General features: G+C 42.9%; 1 protein-coding gene across 1 annotated transcript in view; it reads right to left on the bottom strand.

Moving 5' to 3' along the window:
• usp43a (ubiquitin specific peptidase 43a) overlaps positions 1–19,586 on the bottom strand; it is a 103,756-nt gene that overhangs the window by 35,253 nt on the left and 48,917 nt on the right. Inside the window, exons 4-7 of the mRNA XM_068592487.1 lie at positions 18,197–18,289; positions 14,174–14,309; positions 11,821–11,965; positions 31–199 (exon numbers count right to left, since the gene is read on the bottom strand). Of these exons, the coding sequence (XP_068448588.1) occupies positions 31–199; positions 11,821–11,965; positions 14,174–14,309; positions 18,197–18,289 (543 nt within the window). The remainder of the gene's footprint in view (positions 1–30; positions 200–11,820; positions 11,966–14,173; positions 14,310–18,196; positions 18,290–19,586) is intronic.

A 19,586-nucleotide genomic window follows, 5' to 3' on the forward strand; every position in this document is an offset into this window, starting at 1 on the left:
AACTGGAAACTCCGTCAGCCTGCAGCTCACCTGACGGCCTGCGGGCCAGATCCTGCTGTGTTGCAGATGACGAGGAGGACCTTGGTGGGGCCGCCCTGGTTCAGGTATTCGGAGGAGAGCGTGCCGGATGGCGGTAACCTCTGACTGTCAGGTCCAGCCGTGGAGGTGTAGGGGGAGGAAGGGAGGCTGTGGTGATACCCTGGACAGAACAGAGGACGGCACAACTGTTTCACAAAAGCGGAAGAAGATGCAATATCTTTAAAAATGAACGTGGACATGTTGGAAGCAAATAAAAGGGTATATAGTATGAAAAGCTCATTTTTAGGGTTGGACAAAGTTTAAAAAATGTAACTGATTAATCGCATGATTTTTCTGCGACTAATCGGGTTTCATGGCATTATGCGGTAAATTGAATAATGAAGTTAAAACTAGTGTATTGCATGCTTTTATTTTAAAGTAATGTTATCAGAACAATATAACAGGTCCTCTGGAACAACAGCAAGTTTTCAGCAACAGCAATCTTTTTTTTTTTTTTACCAGAAAAAAACATTTGTTTTTTTTTTATCAGAGAACAACATAAAACAGTGTGTTCAGTAGTGAGGGTCCATGTGAAGGACAAACCACTCCTTTTTTTGACCATGTTCAGTTTGTTGCTGACCTTAAAGATGTATGTTAATGACCAGCAATTGATCCTCAGTGAGAAATGTCGAGTCTGTGTTGTCTTGAACAAGTGCACTGAACATCTTCTGATGCGAAGAAGGTTCTCCTCTTTGAGAGAAGAGTAAAGATCCAAAAGTGATCTCGACGTAAAGTGCTCTCCCATAGTGGATCGGACCGCGGGGTCAGGAGCTTTGCGCATGCGCGATTAGTGTTCAATCTGTACGCGGATCCGCTCGAGCCTGCAGTGCAAGCCTGCCGATAGACTGACCGCTCGTGAGCGCTTTGTGAGGAGGAGCGGCTCTTGAGAACAGAAACTACAAAACAATACGTGCTTTCACGTCAGGCTCAAGTCGGCAAGTTGTCAACACTGCCGGTCGGTGAGGCTACGGAAACGCGCACACACGTACATAAATCGCCTACAAAGTAAAAGCAGTGCCCTTTATAGCGCGCATCTTATTTATTCATTTTCCATTTTTTAAAGACTTCACGCGGGCCGGACTGATAGAGCCGTAAGACACCCAGGTCTAAACTACGCCGTCTGGAGAGATTTAAAGTGCAGCACCTGTGTCCGGCAGTGCTAAACCCCTTCCGATGAAAAAAACATGCAGTTAACGTATAACCAAATAATTAACGCCGTTAAGGGATTGCCAGATTAACGCTGAGTTAACGCGTTAATCTGCCCAGCCCTACTAATTTTATATAAATTTGACAGAAGACAACCTCGAGTCCAGATCCCTAAAACCATGTGATCAGAAGGAAAACCTTGAAGTAAATTCAGCTGGGAGTTTCTGGTGCTTTCCCCTAACATCGTAACGTACACCAGCTCCGAGTTCTACACCGAGACTCGACAGTGCGAGCTGTCTGGACACAAAGATCTGATTTTACCACTTCCAAATAGCAGTGCAATCAAAACCGAAGACCTTGCTTTCCACTTGAGCATTTTCTTCTTCTTCTTTTGTTGTTTTCTTTCCATGTATAGCACGTTGACTCTGCTTTTTTACGTGGCTCTGTAAAAATAAATCTGAATTGAGGGGAATATTCTCTCCCGCTCGCAGGCGGGAGTGAAATGGACCACCTGAGTTACAAAACACCTTCGGGTACTAGAGTGAGTAAGTGCACTCAGCGAGCGACGTCGTCTAATGTGACACGTTTACACTGAGAACATTTTCAGAACATTTCCATTAATATTGAATTGCCCTTTGATTCTTATTTACCCCGAGGAGCTGGAAGATGGATTACATTTGCTAGCACACAAGTGCTTTAACACACGCACACACACACACAAACGCGCGCATGATTAATTGCGGGTAATAGCTTGGGGGATACAGAAGGCCCCACCTCTTGTCTCCTAGCAAACATAAACTTAGACATTATCAGAGGCTTTAATTAAACGATGCTTGTCGGATCCCCCAGCCAGTAATTAATGGCCGCCACCTCGCAGCTTCCCACATAGAACCGACTTGAACACAGGTGTGAATAGATGTAAAGCTCGGATGGAACGGCTGCACCAGAAAGTATCACGCACACGTGGAGACACAAAGAAGTGCGGTGTGAAAATCTTAATTTTTTTTTTTTAACAAACAATTTTAGCAAACCGAAGTTTCAGTAAGTAGATAAAACAAATTTGATTCAAAAAGTATAATATAAGAATACAACAAAAATAGTGCCGACTGTTAAAACAAGCTCAAAAAATTGGAGAAAAACAAAAAAGAAGCTTTGACGAACGTTTGTGTCTCGTGCTACTGAATCACTCGGTGATGTTTTTCTCTCCCGGCAGACAGGAGCAGCTCGATGTGACATGCTATGCATATTGGCTGCCCTTTGGACAGCGCATTCATCGCCTCTCTTCGTCTGTCACCCCTCCCTCCGTCACCTTCTTTGCTCTTTTTTTCCACTTGTGCGGCTGAGACGCAAAAGATTATAAGAGTGTCTTGTTTCCAGCCAAACTCTACAGCATGAACACCCAACCAATAACCCTCCAATTCGCCAAGAAATCAATTTTCGATAATTATTTCTTCCTTAAAAAAAAACCATGGCACCCATATATGGGTGTTTTACGTATTTTTTGCAAATACAACATATAAATCACAAGAAAATATATTGATGTGAAACACCAAATTATCAGAATCAGTCAGCCATTTAAAAAAAAAACTCAAACAGAAAGAAAGATAATCATAAAAGTATAAAACAAAAAAAAGCCCAAAATCAAGCCCAAATCAGCATGTTTCTAGAACCAGCAACCCGTAGCTTGGTGCTATCAGAAAAAGCCTGATGTCCAGAAGCAAGACAATTCCACACAGATTCCACACATGCCTTCAAAATCCTTCCACCTCAAAGAACCAGAGAGATATGAGCCAAAGAGCACAGAAACATGAATCGCTTTATTGTTGTAAAATCAGCAAATACTGCTTGCCTTTGTTTTACAGTTTGATAATTGTTAATGTGTGTGCTTTTTTATTTTAAAGGGAAATATAGGTTGTTTTATGAATTTAAAAAATAAAAATAAAAATCTGAATTTTTTTATTTTTTCTTCTCCAAATGTGACCAAATGTGAGCCCTCGCCTGACTTTTTTTCTGTACTAAATCCTCTCTAACTTTGTGCTGCTTCACTTTATCAAAGTAAAACAATGCAAAAATTATGTTAAAACTTTGAGGTAGGATTTGGGAGAATTTTAAAGCTTACGAACGCATCATTTCAAGGTAAAAATCATGCTAAAAGTGCTTTTTTTCGAGGCGGATCTGAAAACTTTACATTACACACTGTGTGTCATCTTCCTCAGCAACTACTCAGTATTTCAACATATAAAACGTACCATGAAACTTCAGGTAAAGAGTGGGAGGAGCAGAAAGCTCTCTCGTGAAATGCTGCTGCTATTAGGATGCATGCAGCTAGATCTCACACACTGCACCTTAAAGTACCATAAAAGCTTTAGTCACTACAAACCGATGAGGCGAAACCAGATGAAACACTATTACAGATACATTTGCAACTCAATAAATACGCATGTTTGCCAACAACGTTTCCTCATGCAGAATAAACCGTGGAGACAGGGTTGAATAGTTCAACAAAAATGCTCAACAGCACTCGCACTTTAGTGGCTGGTGTCAAAGCCACAAAGTAATAAGCTGTGCATGGCGAGGAGCGTGATTTCACCCACCACACGTCCCGAGGTCTCATCCTCACCTCCCTTTCCCTCCCTTTCGGAGACGGACCGAGGTGTGCGCTGTATGTGTGTGTGTGTGTGTGTGTGTGTGTGTGTGTGGGAGAGGAGAGCGGGGGGGTGAGGCTGTGAGAGTGAGAGCAGGAATCAAAAGAACAAGAGCAGCGGTTGTTTTGAAAAGTAATTGCCAAAGTGAAAAAAAGACAATGTAGGCAGACAACCGGCTGCATCGCGTGACGATCAATCAGCGCGACGTTAAAAGTATTTGTTGTTTTTGTGGCAAAGTCGCGGCCGCTGTGGGAATCTGTTTGTAATCTGCCATTTTTAATTAAAAGATAAACACCAGGACCGAAGTGACTGAGTGAAGTCAGGGAGAAAGAGACTTAATTAAACCGCTTAGCCTGAAGAACTCGCGACACCTCGTGTGGCAATCACCCTCCTCCATTTCTTCCTTTTGCATTGTCTTACCCTCCTCTCTCTCTCTCTCTCTCTCTCTCTCTCTCTCTCTCTCCCAGGTACTCTATCCATCATGGCCATCGTCTGCTTTTTAGGGGTGAGATAGATCGCAATCACACGGTCTGGACCGCATCAGGGTTTGGAGTAACGGGGGGAAGCAGGGGAAAAAAGAAGCAAATATAACTTTTACAAAGTTGGACAGATGACTTATAATTGATTTATATAACCTATCAGACCAATCTAGTTATTGTTGTGAAACTAATCGATTTGGTAAGAATGTTTGATAACTATGTACTTAAAATAACTCCTTTGCTCCCGTCTCTATTACCACCACTAAAGCTCGCAGGCTAACTAATATAAACTCAACAGGCGGCTCAGTGACACAGTGTTCGTCGGTGAGGATGACTTTCTCATTCAACTTGCTCATTTCTAACTGACGCTGTTAGAAATGAGCTCTCTCGATGGTCCCGCTGCTCCTTCCGGCCTTAATTTAAAAAGACAATCCCATTTTGCTGTTGCACCAGAGGCAAAAGTCTTTCCACACTCTTATTTCCCCCCCAAAACTGCTCTGGTTGTTCATTACTGATGTGTTGCAAAAAAGATGGCGCGAGTTGTGTAACAAAGAAAAGGCAACGAGAAAAGATTTTGGCCACATACACATCCCTAACTGGAACTGACACCTCTCCCAGATGGTTCTGGACCAAATGAGTGACCCCTGACACACACCTGGCTAAAAATACCCACGGGAGAGGGGGGGTGCGTTAGGTTTAACCCCGGATGAATCAGTGGTCGCAGCAGCAAACAGCCATCTGACCACAAATGCCCTCGTTGACAGCGAAGCACCTGAGCTTTCTGCCGACAGCAACAACAGATCAGGGAACTCAAGCACACCTGATGCCGCCCTCTTTTTTCTTTTCTTTTCTTTCCTCCACTGCACAAACTTCATCTTACTCTTTTGCACTGAGTTACATTAAGTCTCAACTGGGACGACGAGGATGAACTGATCCCAGAAAAGGGGCTCTCAGGTCAACGCAACTGTAAAAAGAGGCGACTCCAGCGCCGCCGGCTGGCTGTCTCCAACGCAAATTTAACTGTCAAGATTACCAATTACGGCACAGGTTCACTTCTGACAGGCCCGTGGGCAGAGGAAGCCTTCAAGCACAGGCACTCGTGCGTCGCTGGTGTTGTTGTTCTTCACGAGGCAGCTGAGCCGGGCGTCGCTCCTATATCCCCGAAGATTTGAGGTCACGTTCCAGAGGCGGCGGCGGCGGCGATCAGAGCACCTCGTGCAGAAGTTCTCTTCAGGTTATTTCTGAAAGATGAATCCTACCGAAGGGGACGAGAGGGTCCTCTGTGAATGTCCCTGGCATGTCCTGTTGTTGTTGTTGTTTTTTGCCATTCTGAGTTTGCTTTGGGCAACCGGTAATTGCCTTAATGGAGTGTGTACTTTGCAAGGGTTTCATTTGCACGCGTCTCGTATTTGTCTTTAAGAGCACATACTTTTATGTCCTTTGTGCTCCCAAAGGCTACGCCTCCTGCCGCAAGGCAACCCATGATCACTACTGTTTATAAGCCAGAGAAAGAGAGGGAATTTTAGGACTTTGGCTGATCAGGTGATCAGAAACACGACTCCAACGAAACGGTTCAATGTGTAAATGAGCAACTGCTCGAGCAAATCTGCTCCATTAATTTAAGAAGTGATAAAAGTCTTATTAGAGACATAAACCATTTATGTGACCTTGGACGTTTTTTTTTTTTAATTTAGTTAATGCTGTTGTAGGAAGTAATAATAGCAATAATTTCCAATTTCTAAAACTAATTACAGGTTTCTGTTTGTCTGTATACCCTCCTACACCATTTTACTCGTTTTTGGTGAATAGTTGAGCTATTAATATTGTAGTATTTGTGAATTTTGACAATTGTAGCAGTGCAATCTGTATGTGTTGGTGGAATGTTGTTGGGGGGGAATTGACTTGTGCAATGTATAACGGTTTTGAAAATAAACACAATTCACAAAAAAAAAGAAAAAAGAATTGATGAAATGTCGACGTTTGTGAATTGTTGTCCGCCAAGAGGCAGAAAAAGGAGTTTTATTAGATAAAAAGAACAGTTGTCTGAGTGTCTAATATGTGGAGAGCATGTATTCCCCCTTATTTCCATTAGAGCACTGCTTTGTGAAAAATAGTTGCAAAAATAAATAAAAATACATGAAGACATTCTATGATCTTGTGAATGACAAGAATCACAAAAGTATCGGAAGCGATCCGCCTGTTGCGCTGATGTGTGTAAATGTGATGTGTGCATGTGATGTATGTGTTCACTTGCACAGACGCAACACCTGGACTGAAAGTGGCTGATCGAAGGATGCGACTGATTAATACCTCAGAGTAATCCCTGACTCTCTGCAGCGGCACACAGCCCCAAGGAGGTGGAGGGCTTGATGGGAAACGACACGGTGGCTTACCCTCGGCCTCGCAGGTCCTCAAGAAAAAAGACCTGAATGCCTCAAGAGCACCGGCTGCGGAGCCACGGTGAAGTGTGTGTGCGAGAGGAGGAGCGGAGAGGAGAGAAGAAAGACTTTTGGTTCCTGCATTTAATCTCAGACTGTTGTCAATCCCTGACAGCTCTCTTTATCTCCATTAAGAAATGTCTACCACATACACACACACACACACACACACACACACACACACACACACACACACACACACACACACACACACACACACACACACACACAAACACTTTTTGTCTTTCTCTCTCGGCCGAGTTAGTCTGTGTCTGTGCAGGCGGCTCCCACAATGCACTCTGCTCAAATCTTAACTGACTCCCCCATTATCGCGGAGACCTTAACTGTTTTAACTCCAAGGGCACCTCGTGAGCGTCACACGGAGTGAGCACGCTCGGCTTCCCTGAGCTGCCAATCAGCGCAGTCTTTTTTTTCTTCCCTCTACTTCTTCTTCTTTACTTACAACTCCATTTATTTGCAAATAACCAAAATTGTTGTGCAGTGAAATAGGATGCTACTGGGGCACTTTGGACCTAATTGATTTTGCAGTGTTTTTCATCAGGAGACCTCCTGCTGAAATCTCATTATTGTACCTGGGAGCGCCGTTGATTCAATATCCTCGGAAACAGTTCACTGATAAAGTCGGGGAAACTACAGCAGGTTGTGCCGAAGGAGGAAGACCCTGCGTGCAATAAACCCTCGCCAACGTTAAATAATAAATAAATAAATGTTCACAAAGCACTCGACTGTGAGCTTTACATACCTGCTTGCTATTAAACAAATGGCCGATCATTCACTGATCCATACCAACCCCTCCCTTGGCTCCTCCAACATTGTGTGACTTATTGTGTGTCATATTTGAAGAAGGCTCGTGTACAACAACTCATTGAAAATAAATAAAAGAATCCGACCTCGATGGATTCTTTTATTGGAAAAACGTCTCTCCACAACTCCTCCAAGTGGGTTGAGACGAAATAACACAGAGACAACTGTAAATAAAAAGGAATGGTCAAAGTAATGAATCATAATAAAACATTGAAGGAAAAAAAAGATTGTTTCTGCCTCTTTAAGTATATCCACTCACACATGACTATGCCAAACAAACTCACATCTCTTTGAGTGAACCAAACTGTGACTCCTCGGGACGTTCTTCATTAGATTTTGGGTTCTGCGGGTTTTTTCCCGGCAGCCATCCATCACGGCAGCAGCGGGCGTCTGCTTTTTTCACCGAGGCTGCACAAACACACTCCCATGATGGACAGCTTCAGCACCAGAGCTGAAGGGCTGTTTAGTCTGAGGAAAAGTCCTCTGCACCGCCTGACATATGTGATGAGGACCAAATCAAACAGCTGGACCCCACAACACACTCACACACACACACACACACACACACACACACACACACACACACACACACGCACACACACTCTATAATCTGGCTATTGTGTCATTATGTACTGTACTGTTTAACAGATTTACAGCAGAGAAACAACACTGTATTGGAAAAGTGTGCCCTCCCCTTAAGCCCCAGAGCAATAGAGTCTTACATAAACTCAGTAACCATAGTAACTGCTCCAAACCTATACGGCTTTGTGTAGTTTTAAACTTTTTTAAATTCACTCGACAAAATAGTTAGCTAGTATTACGTTGGAAAGTTTCAACACCAGCGGGGTTTTATTCCCAGAGTTGTCACAATTGATGTTGACAGATTATGAAGAAATAAAACCCATAGAAGTGAGTGAGTGTGAGTGTGTGTGTGTGTGTGTGTCTGTAAGTGTGTGCGTGCTCAATGTAAAAATGTCCCCCTGCGTTACTTTGCCTGCCACCATCATCCTTTATCTCCACGCAAGGCTCTCAGCTGTAACGATCGGGAAAATGCACACGCAACATTCCACGAAACGTGACGCAGATCTCACCACCGAGTGAAGTCGTGAAAATTAATCCTGGAATTTGGTCCGCTGCAACCTCGTGGATTATATTCCCGAGGTGAGGAACTGAGGTCGCTCGTGAGAGCGACAGACTCGTTTCCCGGTGAACACTTCAGTGTTAGTCATTAGATGTGTATTTCTGTATGTGTGTGTGTGTGTGTGTGTGTGTGTGTGTGTGTGTGTGTGTGTGTGTGTGTGTGTGTGTGTGTGTGCATGTGTGCGTGCATGCGTGTGTGTGTGTGTTTGGGACTCCCCAGTGTAACTCTAATGGATTCATTACCCGTGGTTGTTTTTACTCATGCACACGTGTTTTGGTGTGTGATTGCGATTGAAATCAATGTGACACTGTTCTTAAACCGTGTGAAGTCACAACAGAAACGCCTCCTGTTGAGAAAGTGAAGACTCTTAATATTTCATGAGCACTTTGAGCACATGTGTGAATCATTGATGTCATTCTTCTACTAACCCCCCCCCAACTCCTCCTCCTATAGAGGCTTCAATGGACAAAGGCAAACTACAACTTCCTTAACTGGCAACCCGACGCTGACGGAGGTAATATGACTCTTTTTAGACACCAACATTGATCTGTTTAATGAATCGCTGCGTGATAAAAGACCTACAGCTCTCTTTTCCTCCAAAGCGTGACGGCGACTTCGGCGGGAGCAGGTGGAGCGTCACAACCCTCCAGGAGAAGAGAGCTTGACTGCCACCCATCCACAGCGAGAGGGCCGATGCTCGCTCTTGCTTCATTAACTCTACTGGCAGTTGTCTCAGCACCTGGAACCTGATCAGTCTTCCCGATAGAGTTTACAACTCATTAGACGTGTTTTACACAATCCAATGGTGCCCAAGCTGCAGCCTAAAGCTAAAGAAATAGGTTATTACTTTGATTAAACTTCCTTTTGTGGGTTAGACATACATTTAAAAAAAATCTTTTTAGAATTAGAATGCAATCCAGGACTTTTTACGATTACAAAGTTAAAATAAAATTAACACGCACTTCCCAGCTGTACATAAGAACAATTCCTCCTCATTGAATTGTTTAAACGCAAGCTAGAAAAAAAAGGGAGAGATGGATTAACGGTCCCATAAACATCTATATGTCCTGAATGTTATCGTCCATGTTGCCGCAAAGCACAAAGAGTACCAAACATTTTCCATGTACCTCTCCCTCTTCCCTCCCAGTGTCCTCACTTTCCCCACTGGTATGAGCCACTGGCTCCCTCTGCTGCACAACTCACGACCATAACTGCCCAGAGGGTATTTTTTAGCACATGAGTTTTGATCAAACATAAACTGTACTGCTGCCTGTAGTGTGCACAAACTATTCCGATACGGAGCCACCGCTGGGACTTATGATGCAGGTATCATTTATGAGAGTCTGATCACTATCAACCCAGGTTACCTTTTAAAGTCTCTAACAGAGTTGCTAAACATGAGGTTACTGTCAAATAAATAATGTTGGTTTGTTGTTGTTAAACATTATTCTATAATTAGAAGCTCTCCTCCTGAATTGTCTGAGCTCCTGTCTGTTGTCATGTGACATATGGCGTATTAATAGTATCAACAACAAAGAGTATCTTCACGCGGCCTGGATAACACCCACGACAATTAAATTCCACACTCAGGGTCTTTGTTACAAATGTGTTGTTGAGACAACCCAGATGCCACATAAGACATTGTACATGGTTTCTCTGTTTTATAACACATTTATTGAGATACTTAGGCCGTAACAATGGGTTTTCTGACTGCTTTCAACACTAATAATTTAAACATGATAATTTGATTCTGAAGTGCTGCCACATTAACTGAGGGTTAAGTGCATATCTCAAAAGGGGCTCAGTCTGTCTTTTAGCTACACAAAGCAGAAAGTAAGTGTGTTTGAGGGTCGATCTACTGCTAACAATGCATTCGGCAGTATGCAGCCGACGAGGCAAATCATTTATATAAACAACAAAGAGTACAGTGGCCAACAAAGATCCTAAACCTTACTGGTTTCCAGCCTGAACTGGCATTGTCCAGCCTGCGTTCTATTCAGTCTGTCACTCATCTATGCAGTAGGATTTTTAATTTGACCAAAGTCTTTTATGAGGAACTGTATGATTGAAAGATTCTTAAAATATAGACACACAGGTGTGTATATACATACACATACATAAATATATATATAAATATATATATATATATGTATATATACACACACCATATATATAAATACACAATCAACTACCCAGCCTCTATCCAAAGCTGCAGACCATCAAGAACCGCGAGGAGCTGAAATATAGTCGATCCTCCGTAATTTCACATGATTAACAGGGTACTGTGTGTCCTGATGAGGTTGTCCATTGTCTTGCATACTACAGATGTCAGATTAACTGGTCTCTAGGGTCCTGTTCCTGATGTATTTGCTTTTCTTTCTTTTTTAATTGCACTGATTTATGAATAGTTCCATTCACAGGAATTATTCTGACAATTTATACATAGGATTATATATAATGTTTATATTAAGTGTTTATATAATACTGTATGAAGTACAGCAATCACATAAGCCAGTTCCTTTCTGGAATGTAGTGCATCTACCCTGATGATAATAGATATATAGAGAGCAGTCATGAATCTCATCACAAAGCTCTTCTGTCGCTGTTTACCTCATGAACAAAACAAGAAAGGAGAAGCCAGCGCATGAATAACTTTACTTTGTGACATCAGCTGTTTTCTTCCCGATAGTTCTTAGTCGCCGCAATCTGTTAACTCCTCAGAGTTTTAGATAAATAATCATTTGTAGTAGCTCATCCTGGTGAGAGGACTCATACATACTTACTCATTCAGAAGTTAGTATGTTTGGGTGATGTCATGCATAAAGAAACAGAATAATGAGGGAATACAAAGCCCATTGCAGACAAAGACCCTCTCTTCACAAAAGCGAAAATTCTGCAGTGATAAATATTCACAGAAAGTGTAAAACTGTGAACCACTGTGAATAAAACCTAATTCGGAGGACTGTGAGGAACTCAAAAGGAAAACCATTGGAAATGTGGAAATAAATGTAGGGAGAGAAGTCAGCGTGGTCCATGTTTTTTGATGGACATCCTGTTGCCGTGGTTACCTGAGTGCGGTGCCGAGCCTCCGCGACCGTAGAGGGGAGGAGCCTGAAAGGCGTAGATGACGTCACTATCAGCAATTGCTGTAAGGTCATCATCATCTGAAAAGGAACGCTGGAAACCCGTAGAGTACAACTCGGAAAGGATGACCTTGGAGAAGCAGAGAGGAAGATGCAGTAAGATACACATTCACTCAGGATAAGAACATCTGGAGAGGGAATAATATGAAGGACAAGTCACTTAGTTTTTTATCCATCAGAGAAGTGTATTTCCTATTGTCATGCTCAAGTCAGAGATCTCCGGGGCCCTGACTGTCAAACTGAACATTTGTGTTAAGCGAGGAGAGCGATCTAATTCACACTGATGAATATTTTGTGCCGGTAAGTATTTTAAGTGCAGACTGAGAAGTATTTTTCATATTTATTTATTTTTGTTTATAAAAATAATATATTATTTAATTAAGTTAAATTATACTTGAACGCAGAATACGTGAGAAATGAATCTAAAAATGCATTCAAATACTTAAATTCCTGTGTTGAAACGTGAACGAGCCATGGGTCTATTCAACTGAAATCTATGATAGTTTGGATGGCCTCACCTGTTTTTTATATCGAGCGCAAACCCCACCTACTTAAGGCGTGTGCTGGCAGAAATACAAGCAGAAGCAATACGAGATGAAGGTGTAAATGTCCCCACTTTAACTAGTGCAACAAAACTAACAGAAGAGTGTAGGAGATGTTAATTAAGCCCAACATGAGCTTTACAAGAAAATCTCACCTTGTGAACTAAAATGAATTTCCTCCCTCTATACAGTGTATTTTTGAAGAGATTTCAACATGAAGGTATATTTGTTCCATTACAACAGATGGTGTAAAAATCCACTTGTGGGCCACGAAAAAGGTATTTTTCATTTCATGGGGACATTTGAGTCTTTGCTTCTCTGTTACTCTCACGTTGCTGTGGACATGGGTTTATAAAACCCAGAAGTATTCATCAGATGTTGGATCAGCAGGTGAAAGATTTGTGAACAGACACCTCTGGAGCCTTTTCCTCTAACCTTTATCTTGCTGGTGACATTTCAGCTGTGTGGACACATTAAAGTGTCACCCTTCTATAAAAGAGACTTCTCTTGGATTGTTTTGTTGTTTTATTTTGTTTGGAGCATGGGTTTAAATGTTTCGCAATGTTGGTCTTCTTCTCAAGTGACTGTCTTCCTTGCTCAGGACTGGGGAAGTGAAGCCGTCATAGTGGGAAGCATTAAATCATGAGGGTTTTACGTTTGCCATTTAACCATGTTATCTAAATTACATATTTGTTAAAATAATTATTGTTTACTTGTTTTCATTCATTGTAATGGCTGAAGAAACAAAACTATCAGTTTCTCTCAGCGTGTACAGTCACTCAGGCCAATAAGCTAACTCGCCAGCTGCTAAATTCATAACATTTAATAACTTAATGCTTCATACACACACTCTTGTCCCAGTGTAGAGAAAGTACATTGGCATTGCTGGGTGAAGTGCAACTTAGTCCGATTTTTTTCTGTAAAGTGTTGCGTCAGAGCACGGAGGAATAAACAAGCCAGCTAAGTAACTAGCCGCCCGCTAGTTAGCTTGCTATTTCCGCCATGCTTTCATGCAACACTGGTTACTGAAATTAAACCCTCTTATTAAACCATCTCTTCATCTCTCTTATAGTTTGGTTTAGGAGCAACATATGTCTCTCCCCAAAGGAGTTTAGCAGACGGCTACTTTTAAACGAGAAGCAACATTTTATCTCAAAAACATGCGCCCAATATTGTAGCTTGCTCGAGCCTTGAATCACAGTTTCTCATCTCAAACAAATGCAATTTTGATTCTGGCACCCAACAACAGAGCGAGATGACATTTTTCATGTGCAACTTCAGCCCGCTACCCTTGAGGTAATTCGTGCCTCTAGTGTTTCCTTTGTTCTACCGCCAGCTAACACTGAGACGTAATCTTAAAGTCGGCTGTAAATCGGTCTACATAACGGAGCAAAGCAGCAAATGCTCAGTCTTCAGATACGAGAACCAAAGTGTTTGGCATTTTTACACAAAAAAGAAAGCTGGGTTCCGTAAATATATCTTTCATTAAAACCCATGAATACTTGTAATCCACCCGTATGCGTCTTTCCACTTATTCGACCTGATTCGACCTCTTCTCAGGACTGTGTGAGAGCGCACACGCTGCTTTATTGGCATCTCCCTCACTCTCCTGTTGCACCTCTGGAGTCTGGTGACCTCCCATAATTTCCGGCATTATTTTACGGCCCAATTTTAAAGAGCAGACATTTGTGTGTGTGTGTGTGTGTGTGTGTGTGTGTTTCTGTGTGTTTCTGTACCTGGTCCGGGGAGATTTTGCCTTGCTCCGCCAACATGGCTCTCAGGCAGGACAGGGAACCAAAGAGGGGTACAGCCAACCCCACTCGTAGGTACCTCTGACCCTTTGTACTGAACACCAGCGTCACACACATCGGCCTGTGAGGCAAATAGAACAGGCGGTCAGAGGGAGGGAGGGTGAGGAAGTGTGCATGTGTGTGTGTCAGGGAGGGAGGGGTAGAAAGACAGAGGGAACTCGATGAAACAGATGAAATAGAGCAAAGTGCCAAATTGTTTTGAAATTCAGATTTTGCATGTTTACATTTATTACAGATTCCAAACACACCCTGGCACAATGAGTCATTAACATATTTGTATGCATGCACACAAGACAAACACACAGACACACACACAGACACACACACACACACACACACACACAAACACACACACACACAAACACACACACACTCACACACACACACACACACACACACACCAGTCGTTACGCGCATACCGTTTAGTGATCCACACATCAAGCAAAACCAAAAAGAGGGAGACAATAATGTGGCTGTGGAGAATTCAAGGACGCCGGGGGCAACAGACACCGTGTTGTCAGTTTGTTCAAGAGATGTGTCGAGTCTTGATGTATTTCTGCTGCTAAACAGCAAAACAAAACATTTGATAAAATGAGACTTTTGAGACACGCTGCTGAGCAGTTTTATGTCTAATAAGATTGGGGAAAAGATTTCCTCTGACAATACTGTCGTACAAAATCTAATTTCATGAGCATAAACCATTAGAATTGTCTGTGTCTGACTTTTTATCTGAAGTGAATAAACTATTCAGATGTTTATTCCAGCACGTCGGTGACGGTCCCGCATGACGGAGCACCTTCTTCAGGGATGAAGATTAGAAAACAATCGTACAGGGAAGAGGAGAGGACATGAAGGAGAGCAGCCAGCATCGAGGAGAGGACGGAGCAGGAAGACGGAGCGAGGTTGCGCCTTCGCGTCGGAAAAAAAGAAGACGCCTCCACTTCCTGTTTCCCATCGTGCATTATTCAGGCGTCTAACGTGTTTTGCGGCAGCGAGGATCTGAGGCAGATGTTTTGTTTGCGTTGTTAGATGCTCCGCGATGAGACACCGAGATGTGCAATGAAACGAGATGAAAGGTGTAGGATGACACTGAAGAGGAAAAGGAAATGGAGATGTCAGCTTACAAAGCAGGGTTTTTTTTTTGTAGGGGGTTGCAACCTCCCAAGCTCTAGCTGGCTCAGAGCCTGTTAGTCCTCATTAAACAGCTCCCTCTCATACGTTGCCACAAGAAGCACCAAGAGCGCACGGTGCTCTCCATGGGTTCAAACCATTCAAAATGGTCCCGAAGAACCATGTTGGAGCTATGATCATGTTAAAATTTCGACAATGCACTCTTTAACACCTTAAACTTTGAAAATAGTTAATCAACATGCGCAATACTTAATAGTAATTGTCATTATTTTGTAGTGATGAAAGCTGAGTTAAAAAGTCTTAAGGCTGAATTATACTCCTGCAACTCCAACTCCGGCTGGCCACGCAGTCGGATTGACTGACTCGTTTTGATTTTCAGTTCCGCTGCGTTTTCCGTACGCCAGAACTGTAGGTGGCGCAACGACCGTTTAGAGTCGACTATCCCATGCCTTCTTTGGGCGTCGAAGTCGTGGAAATCGTTGGTTTGTTTACATACCCAGTCTTGTTGTCCAGACACTCACTCAAAGACGGGTTGTACAAGTGCTCATATTTTCGGACCTCTTCTGCCCAACGTTCTTCGACGGCATCCATCGTTCGTGTTTCTGCTGCGGCTTTTAAAAATGGCGGTATTATGCTATGAAACCGGAAATACGAGATTCGGAAAGGATGTGGTTAGCGGACCAATCACAGCCTTCCGGGCTGCGTAGAGCTCGCGTAGCATTGACGGATAGTCAGAAATTTGGGTTGACGCACGCAAGCAAGCAAAATGGCCGATTTGACCACGCAAGGTCGGCCATGCGTGTCTTGCGTGCTTGCGTCTCTGCGTAAAACCCGAGTACAAATCAGCCTTTATGCTCAGGTGCTGTCTGATAAAATTAGACTTTTGGGAATTGGTTGGTTTCCATTTGGGGATGTTCGGAAATATCGACATGATCTTTCTTGCATTATTAATTGCATTAGACCTTTTCAAAGAGCATTGCACTCCTGTAACAGTGGTGCACAGTTTTGAAAAAAGGAAATTGGTGGAGCAGAACGAGATCATCTTGTTTTGTTCCATCCTTCTACCTGGTCAAAAACCTGCCTTCTGCATTACCCACAGTGCAACTCGATCTTTTCAGAAAATAATAACTTGTGTAGGAATTATACTGAGACTGACTGTGCAAGGTTAGATCAGGAGAAAACACTCAGAGATACTGCCGTCTGACTATCCACTCCACCATACCAGGATTATCTGCAGCACCCAGACCTCAATGCCCTACTGCCAGCCAGACCCTGCTGTGTCTCTGGGGGCCCTCCGACTTATCAGGCATTCTGCTGGGATACCGCTGCAGCAGGACGATGCAATGAGGCCACTGTGTGTGTGTGTGTGTGTGTGTGTGTGTGTGTGCGTGTGTTTTGGGTGGGAGAGGGGGCACAGACCACACACTGTCAGAGAAATGGGGTTGTGGAGTCATTCGTGCAGAGAGGATGCAGATCAGCGACGTCTGTATGTTTGAAGATAGAGGGATTCACTAAACCCCGAATGGAAGCAAATTGTGGAATACAACTGATATTTGTTTAATTTTCTTTCTTTTTTTTAAGATGTCTTATGTGGAGAGAGAGAGAGAGAGAGAGAGAGAGAGAGAGAGAGAGAGAGAGAGAGAGAGAGAGAGAGAGAGAGGATAACGTGTGACTAAAGCTACAATGGCGTGGTTATCCAGTATGCCTTGGTCACCAAGACGTCCCTCATTCGGCTTATTTTAAAGGCCCTGTTTTCAGTTCTAAAGGGTGATTAGACCTTGACTAAGGTAGATGTTGGGTTGAAGCTTTGACGGGAACAAGGATATCACAAGAACTGATATTTCGCTAGGCTAAAATTCTGAAAACATGCCAGGACTTGTTTGTATGGTACGACAGGTGCCGTACATTTCAGGGATCGGGACTTCAGTCGAGACAAATGGGGTCAACAATATGAATGGACGCAGTAAACTCACTATCCAGTCTCCACCCTATCTTACCCCTGACAGTGCTGCATGGCATACAACAAGTCTGTGTTGACCTCAGCAGGGGAAAGGCTTGTAAATGTTACCTGTTAGCAGCAAAGACCTGCTGAGCTAACAGCTAACATTAACAGAGATTGCATTAATTAATTGCTCCTTAATTACTGGTCTTTTGAAATGAAAATCAAGAAGAAGAAGTCAATCAATCGTGATTGAGTTCTGAGACGGACTCTAAACGGTTAAAATAGGGTGTGAAAAGCATGTATGAGCGTACTCGGAGCCACAAAGTCTTCTCTCTCTCTCTTTGGATCTCTATTGTCAAACTGTGAGTCCTATGAGCATCTGCACTCCCTCTCTTCTTGTTCTTGTTCTTCTTCTTTCTATGTGTTAGAGTCGCCGGACTGCTATATTAGGAAGTGTAGATCGTCATCTACCTATCATTGATATTCTCCTATATTCACAGTGTCAATTTCCCAACATCACAGAGAAGCTTTTGCTTGGATAAACAGTTTTGGGTGAGCAATGGGGCCCTACGGAAGATTAACCCAATAAACTAGAGTATGGAAGAACATAGACAGTAAACATTTTTACTCGCCACCATAATGGCCATAACGAGACCAAAAGTAAAATCATGGTATGATTGCTAAAACTGCATTAATAGGTTTACTACTTACATAAATATAGAGGGATCAACACATACAGTAGTTATCTCACTCTCACACACACACACACACACACACACACACATATAGACACAAACAAACACACACAGACACGCGCACACACACATATATACACACGCACAGGTAGACTCTACTAGTTGTGTGTTGTACATCACCTGGTTTGTCGCGGTGGAATAGGCAGGGAGATACACGAAAACGGGTCGAAGGTGTTGCTCTGCTTAAGGCAATGAGGGCACGTCAGAGAAGACCTGGCAACGGACAGACAAAAAAAGCAATTTAAATATTTCTTTTGTTCTACACGACCTCAGTACACAATCTGATAAGTCTTGAAAGAAATATTACATATTTTTTCCTTCTCCTCCACTTCTTTGTCCTAATTTGATCAAGCCAATCCAATCACAAGGCTTACGTTCAAACAGCGGAGAGAGAAGCTCTATTAACTTGATAGGACTCTAAAAGCAGCGTCAGACAGATGGATCGAGAGATATCGGCCCATCCCCACATGCCAAATCTTCACGTTGCCTCTTGAGTCTTATGTGAATTTTACAACACGGACAGAATCAGGCCATCTGGACTCAATCTGCTGTTGAGAAAAGTGCAGCAAGGCAACAGAGGTGGGATGCTGAAATTCTTTGCCAAAAAAAAAGCAGTTAGGCAGGTGAGATTTTGCTGCAAAAATGTAGGTATATATATATATATATATATATATATATATATATATATATATATGTATATATATATATATATATACAAACCTATGTTATATTAAGGCTGCATCCTCAAGAGCATAGTGAGCTGCAGAGAGAAGTATGGAGAGAGAAGAAAGCAGAGAGCAAAGGTAAAGGATGAAAGGTGGATTGGGGTATTTAAAGGCACAGAGGGTGGCGGAGAGAAACCGTGAAGCTGGAAGGAACAAAGACGTCTTCGACTAAAATGAAGGGAAGCAGACGGTGGAGGTGGGACAGGCGGAGGAAACAAAAGTGGAGAGCAAAGAGACGGAGATGAAGAGGAAGACAACAAAGTGCGGAGCTCAGTGGGAGCAGATTAAAAACTAACAGAAGGTTGGCAGCAGGACAGACGAGTTGACGAAAACTAGCAAGCGAAGCTTATAGGAGAAAAAAATACAAATAAAAGACACAATAAAAGACACAGACAGGACCTATCAAGGTCTTTGAGTCGACGGGCGAGAGTGAAAGACCAACACGAGGGTGGAAAAAATGCGGACCAATCTATGGCCCGGTATCAGCAAAAATCTGAGACAGAGAAAACCAGAGACAGAAAATAGTTCCAAGCATCTGGACACATCAACACTGGTGTTAATGTTGACTTTTCTTCCCGTATCTTACATGGTTTTCATGAATGTGCCCTAAAACGCCATCTATTGTTTTGAAACAGCCCTAAAGGAACAAACCTATGTTATGAAATAAAGGAGTATGGAGAGCAGACGGTTGATCCGGAGACAGCGGCCCGCTCTCCTCCCGGCGTAGGAGTTTCTCAGCGCCGGGGGAGTGAGGTGGACGGACCGCGGGGTGTAATTCTTGTCTC

The sequence above is a fragment of the Clinocottus analis genome, unplaced genomic scaffold, assembly GCF_023055335.1.
Source record: "Clinocottus analis isolate CAN_PGR_092001 unplaced genomic scaffold, fCliAna1.0.p SCAF_27, whole genome shotgun sequence".
NCBI classification, from domain to species: Eukaryota; Metazoa; Chordata; class Actinopteri; order Perciformes; family Cottidae; genus Clinocottus; species Clinocottus analis.